The sequence below is a fragment of the Catharus ustulatus genome, chromosome 6 (genome assembly GCF_009819885.2).
Source record: "Catharus ustulatus isolate bCatUst1 chromosome 6, bCatUst1.pri.v2, whole genome shotgun sequence".
Lineage (NCBI taxonomy): Eukaryota > Metazoa > Chordata > Aves > Passeriformes > Turdidae > Catharus > Catharus ustulatus.
The window spans coordinates 38,398,428-38,405,348 of NC_046226.1; the positions used below are offsets into that span (position 1 = coordinate 38,398,428).

General features: G+C 50.2%; 1 protein-coding gene across 2 annotated transcripts in view; it reads right to left on the reverse strand.

Annotated features, from left to right (window-relative positions):
- ITPKA (inositol-trisphosphate 3-kinase A) overlaps window positions 1-4,920 on the reverse strand; it is a 38,895-nt gene extending 33,975 nt beyond the window's left edge. Inside the window, exons 1-2 of one of the 2 annotated variants that reach the window (XM_033061682.1) lie at window positions 4,423-4,920; window positions 4,015-4,065 (exon numbers count right to left, since the gene is read on the reverse strand). In XM_033061682.1, the coding sequence (XP_032917573.1) occupies window positions 4,015-4,065; window positions 4,423-4,920 (549 nt within the window). The remainder of the gene's footprint in view (window positions 1-4,014; window positions 4,066-4,422) is intronic. The other variant, XM_033061683.1, reaches the window with a different exon arrangement.
- Window positions 4,921-6,921: the final 2,001 nt, after the last annotated feature.

The following is a 6,921-nucleotide window of genomic DNA, read 5'->3' on the forward strand; positions in this document are numbered from 1 at the left end:
TCTTTCCTTTGGAGAGTAGGCTAAAATCCCATTAACAGCCTTCCTTATGTCATCCCGTCATTCCTATTCTTCATTTAAAAATAACAATTACATTCTACTGCATTAGCTTATGTAACCCACCCCTGAGACAAAGTAGTTGAAACTTCCATTCCAAATTTATTAATTTATTTAGTTAGTTACCTATTAAGTATGTGTGCCTTTCTATACATCTGTCCATTTTAAGGTACTTGATGTTATGAAAAATAACATCAAGATCACTGAAACCAAACCAAATGCACTTCACTAATGAATATCCCCCAAAGTTTCTGGACTGGTATCACTGCATGCAAGAACTGAATTGCTTTTTTCTCTAGCAAACTGTCAGCTGTTCTCATGGTTACGGTTCTAGGAATTTGGAATGACAGGTCACAGCTATGAAAATGAGTAGATTTATTTGGCATGTTTCTGTCTAACAAATAACATTCTCCTGTAAAGAGGACAAGAGGCTGCTGTACATTATCATGGTGTTTATTCTCTGTGAAAACCACTCTTTAAAGTCTCTGTCCCAACAAAGAAGGTGTTAACCAGACATTGTACTTCTTAAAACTGCTCATTCACAGAATGAAGACAAAAATATGTAACTCTTGTATCCTCTCCATTACTATAAAAGCACCACTGGTGTTACCACTGCAAGATTCAGCTGTGTATATACACCACCCAGATGGCAAGAAGCAAGGCTACAGAAGTATGTTCTTCATTTAAATGAAGGAATGTTAACTTTTGCCATAGGGTAAAATCTATTCTGTCAACTGGCTATTTGAAAAATAACCAATATTTCTTCTTTTAAGTTAACTGCCAAGAGTTACAAAACTCCAAACACGTCATTATGCAGTTTCCATTAGCACAGCTTTGCACAATTGTTTTTCACCGAACCCCAAGTTGAACAAACAGGACAGCAGCGGAATAGGCTTCTCTCATACTTCCATCCCTTCACTGTTGGAAGGGTCTTCCTTCAGGAAAGTCAGGACAGCCTAATTTCAAAGCCCCTGCTAATTACCGCAAAATGACATGAAAAGCTCATGCAGAGAAAGTGGAACACCACCCACTGAGCTTCTCTCAAAGGTGGGCCTGCCCAGATGCAAGCAGCACTTTGTCCCAGCGGAGCAGGGCTGGGACTGCTCATCATCAGCCATCGGCCCCAAGATATTCACTGCCCCCACATGGGCTCTAACACTCCAGGGACATGCCCACGTACCGTGCTCAAGAAGAAACAAAAATTTAACATTACCATGATATGTCAATCCATCCAACCCCAAATGTTCTGTGAAATACTTAACTGAATCACTCATCCTCTTGAAAAGCTGTTTGCAAAGTGAACTACCAAGGAGAACTGTCCTCCAATGAATACAGTCAGAGACAGCACTCTCAGGCATACCATCCTGGGATTTAAGGCCTGAGAACTCCAGGGCAACAAGCCCAGAACACAGAACTTCCCATTTCACACACAGTCCTGCACAGGTAGCTTGGGAGCCCACAGCATTTCAGACTCAACCGGGTCTTGATCTCCAGATTAACAGTAAAGAGACTGGGAGGGCCTTCTTCAGCTTGGGTCTCAAGTTCCTGGGTCTCCAGATGGAAGCCTTGAAGTTCTGATAACAAGAACATTATCAGAACTTCTACTCTCACAGTTGAAGACCTGGGCAAGTTTCCAAGGTCCCTGGTAGGCATGGGGGAGCCTGGTAGGCTTTGCAACCCAGCAGTTCTCCAAGCACTAGTCTGAGCTTAATCATAAGGTGCCAGGCTCCAGATTAACTTCTAATGTTTCCAGAGAAAAGTCTCAGGGAATTCCCCAATACAAGAGAAATTTTAAAATGTCAGAATTTCCCATGAAATAGGAAACAATAACTTCATCCACTTTGATTTCAGTTTCGCTCAGAAAAGTCTCTATACTTTGTGTTCCACTCTTAGAACAAGCGTTCCACTATTAAAATACACTGAAAACAATAAATATAAACAAAATGCTGCAAATTGCCTCTAAACAAAATCTTCAAAATATAAAAGCATCCCATAGGTTCCTAAAATTTGTAGTTCCTTTCACTTGCGTGTGCCTGCCTTGAACCCAAAGCCTTCCATTCTAAAGTGAGCATTCATCCTTCCTCAAGATTTGAGTTGAAAGGGCATGTTCTGTAAAGCTGAACCCCCAGAGGTTCAAAGCACAGACTCCAACTTTGGCATGGTATGAAGTCACTGCTTTGCTGAAGACACAAGGCTGGACAGCATTGTCCAGTACCAAAAGACATCAGTCACAAGAACTGTTCTGGATGCCTCCAGGTACTGCTAAGCAAACCAAAGCAAACCAAAAGTGCAGCCACCTGAGATGAAGGACAGTGCACCTGACCACAGCAGAAACAGCAGATTCCTGGGATTCGAGCTCTTGGTGGGTAATTCAGCAAGGAGGGGAAGGATGAACCATGTAACTAGTCACTGAGCAATTGAGCCCATTTAATTTATTAGGCAGTGACATGAAGTTCTGCTGGTTTAGAGTCCTAGGTACCAGTCCCTGCTCTGGTTTGATGTGCCACAGAAGGGATAATGAGATAAAGAAAATCAGCCAGAATGCAAGCTCCTGGTGTACAGTTTGCCCCATCTTCCCCTTCACTGCAGGTATGGAAACGTAACTCAGCCTTTCAAAACATCACATATTTTGAGTTGAGGGAATACTTACTTTACCAAGAAGGCATTAAACAGTCCTGCAGCTGACTAAACTTTGGAACACTGCAAAAACTTTTTCAAGAACGGAATTATTATCATACTATCAAAGTTCTCATTTTCCCACACATCTAAATGAACAGGACGGTCTCTCAGAGTTTAAAACATTTATAACATGGATATTTTTAGTTTGTCTATAAATCAATGTTAGAGATTTTCTTGTAATTAAAAGGTGCCTATAAAGACTTCCTAAAAGAAACTAGTATCATTCACGTGATACAGACTACAGGGAAGGATACACTCCCAATCATTTAGGTCTCAATACTGTATTCAGTACCAAGACTTCAGAGATGCAGAAGCACAACCTTTGAGGCAGCACAGCTTCTCATCTGAAGAATCAGTTTTGCTTCAGTCTATATTCACAGAGTTTAACCAGCTGTCACGATGCTATCTCCAGAGTTCTCTTACTGCTGAGCGTCACCACTTAATTCTTGCTCCCCATTAATCACACATACTGCCATAGCAGGGACACTGACTCAAATGATCCTACGGCCCTTTATTATCTTTAATTTCTGTTCTCCTGCTACTTTCACAAAATCGCATAGCATATCTTTTCTAAAAGAAAGCAAAACAACAGTAATTTATTCCCCTGCAAAACAGATTCTATCTCAGAATCAAAAGTACAAACTAAGTATGATTATTACAGGTTTCCTGATACTCAAAATGACAAAGTACAAAACCCTTTTGTGTTTTTCTCTTCCAAAATCAGGCCACAAGTTGATGCAAACAAAACCAATACTGTGCACAGCATTTTAGTTCCTGTACCATGCGTCCTCTAAAGTAGTAAACCCGCAATTACCATGAGAAAAGTCCAGCTGGAGGTATCACCTACAAGTTGCATTACTTCCTCTTTATACCTTTTTAATCAAAGCATATGTTCTGCTTGAAAACAATTCAGCACCAGTGAGCTGGCAGTAGAACAACAATTTAAGCAGCGGTATCAATGAAGGTGGGAGGGAGAATTCACTAAAGCTACATTTTTCAAGTACAAAAGCTTGAGAAGAACGCTATATGGAGTCAGGCAAATATACATCAAAGAAAACATGAAAAAGCAACTAACTATATGCCTTTAAAAGTGCATTTCATAGATGAAAGCTGCCAAATTACAGAGGGGATTTACTGAGAAGAATGTGTTGCTGCCAGAATGGACAAAAGCATGCATTCTATCCATTCCAAGCTCCTCCCCATCTCCTGTCATGCTCACAGCAAGAAGCGGCTCAAAAATTGACAACCACAGACTCCAGGACTGAAAGAGACAAAAAATACCTGCTGGGAAATGCCTGGAAATTTTTTATTTTGAGCCTCTGACACAGGAGACTGGAAAAAAGAAAAAAACAACCCACTTATGATCAAAAAACATCACCCCATACTCTTGGGACATAAAGTACAATTCCACAGCATCAAGAAACAGCGCACACCTGGCCGGGTTTTTGAGGAGCCCACGTGCAGAAGCGCTTTTCCAAAAGGCGCAGCAGCCTGTGCACTCAGTGCACTGCTGCCAGCCCAGGAGAGGAGTTTCCCGGAGTTTGCCTGGAGTTGGGTCACGGAAACCTCACTCCAGGCGGGAGCATCTGCTGGCCCCTGAGGAGCCCGGGAGGCGCCCGGCTGCCCGGCCAGGATGGCCCGGGGAGGGGGCAGCGCGCCCCGGGCGAACCGCTCAGTCCGCGCCCCTACCTGGCCGGTGTCCTCGCCGTGCTCCAAGTGCACGATGCCCTGGCTCCTACACTCCGTGTCGCTCAGCACGTCGTCCTCCGAGTCCTCCAACAGGGACGAGGAGCCGGTGGAGGAGACGGAGGAGTTGGAGAGCCTGCGGGACTGCAGGTGCAGCGAGCTGCCCGTCCTCAGCCCGCCGCCCTCCGGCGGCCGCGCCTGGGGGCTGCCCTGCGCCTCCTCGCTCTCCTCGGCGGTGACGGTGAGCCGGGGGATGACGGGCGGCAGAACCCCGTTCGGGGGCCGGCAGCCCCTCTTGGGCCGGTCGGGCAGCTGACGGGCGGCGGCGGCGGCGACGGCGGCGCAGCGAGCCTCGAAGAGGGAGCAGAGCTCGCCCACGGTGAGCCGCTTGGCCCGGCCGAGCTCCGGGCTGCTGTGCAGCCCCGCGCGGGGCTCCATGGCGGGGTCGGCGCCGGGCGCCTGCCGAGCAGCGCTCCAAGACCGGCGGCCGGAGGCGCGCATGAGGAGCGCCGCGCCGCCGCCGGGAAAACTTCTTTGTGGCTCAGTCAGTCTCCCGCGGCTGCCCGGAGCCCGGCAGAGAGGCGCATCTCCAGCCCGCCCTGCCCGGGCAGCTCTGACTCACCCGCGGCGACAGCCGGAGGCTGCTACCGTGCCCGCTGACCCGGCGCCAGGGCCATGGGGGCGCGCTGAGCCCGCCCGCCGCCGCCGCCCCGCTCCGCCTCGGCGCCGAGGGGAGGAGCGAGCCGAGCCGAGCCGCGCCGCGGGAGCCCCTGCCCGCCCCTTCCCGCCACCACCCCCACCCCCCTTTTGGTTTCGCTTTCCCTGCGGCGGCCCCCGGGGAGCGGCCTGGGGGTGTCCCGGTGCCCGCCTTACCTCCGCCCGCCGCCCCTCGCCGGGCCGCGGCTCCCCGGGCACGGCGGCTGCGCGGCGCGGCCCCACAGCCCAGCCCCGGCCGGGGACGCGGGGGAGGTGCCCTTTGACCCTCCCTGGGGATCTCCACCCGCTCCGGGCTGCGCATGGCGCTCCGGGGTCCGCGTGTCACCATCCCCTCGGAGCGCGCTGACACCGGGGGCACCGCCGGGCCTCCGCGGCATCCTGGGCTGGCCCCGCGCACCCCGCGGGGGCGGCGGTGTGGCCGGGCTGTCACCAGCCCGCGGGGGCGGCGGCGGGGGCGCTCCCCCGGCCGCGCTGCGGGTCCCCATGGCTCGCTGCAGCATCCCCGGCGGGCTGCGAGCTCGTGGGACAGCGCCGTGGGACAGCGGCGGGGGGACAGCGGCCGGGGGATAGCGGCGAGGGACAGCAGCCGGGGGGCAGGGGCCGGGGGACAGCAGCCGGGGGACAGCGGCGGGGGACAGCGGCGGCCTCCCGGGGAGCCCGAACTGTCAGTGAACGCGTTACCTGCTGAGCAGCGCTCAATCAGGTTGCCTTAAGCCGCCGGTTGCTGCGATACCCCAGCCCCCTTTACGAACAAATTTCAGCTTTTGACACCCCCTGCCTTGGTACTTCTTGCCTGCTTAACTCCCACTCTTTATCTAAAATGTAACCCGTGCTGGGATGCGGCATGTGTTGGAATTGTAGCTATTAAGACCTTTGGAACAGGAAAGGCGTTCTACCCGTAGGGTTACATCAGCTGAGATGATTACTAAAATTAATAATTTTGGAACCAAATGCTAAAGTCTTCAGCTGAGTTTTTGCTCATTTATCTCATTGTTTCCTTGTACTCTCCCATCTGTCTCTCACCATCTGCTCTCTCTTGCCTGGTGCTTGGGCTGGGAGCTCCTTGCAGAGGGGGCTGTGGAGCTCCACGCTCAAGGCAGTCCCAACCCGGGACACGGCAGGGGCTCCTCCCTCCGGTGATGCTACAAATTATTTGTTGACCTGTCTAGCAATTGGGTCAGGTTATTTGGCCACAGTTGATTATTTTACAGCTTGATTTTGCAGGTTACCTTTGAAAAGGCCTGCTCCAAAAGACACCACACGACATGCCTTCTCCTGAGGAGGCTGCTGTGCTTCTCACAGGGCCCACAGTTTCTGAATGCTCAGGAGCAGACAGAAAGGCAGCTGGGGAACTTCTTAAATAATCATTCGTCTTTGGACACTTTTCTGGAACTAGGTAGTGCCTAGAATCCGGAATTTGCGTAGTCTGGATTTACATCTTAAATGGCCAAGCCTTGTGGTGGACTTGGTTTTGTGTAGAAGCCGTTGTGGGAGTTCTCCTGAGGTGTATATGATGGGGGAGGCAGGGCTGACAGCTGCCACCAAATTATGTGAAAACACGACTTGTAGAGTGCACAGTGAAATGGTTGGCAGTGTAACTTTTCTCCACCAGGCAGTGAGAACACCAAAGCACCTGTAGAAGGATATTCCTTCATGGTAGACTGTGATGGATTTACGTTCTTTCTAAAAGAAGATAGTCACTGCTTTTAGTATTAATTTTGCAATTAGTTTCAAATTTCATGTAGCAGAAAGACAGTCTCAAAACATGAAAATTGATTAGACCTA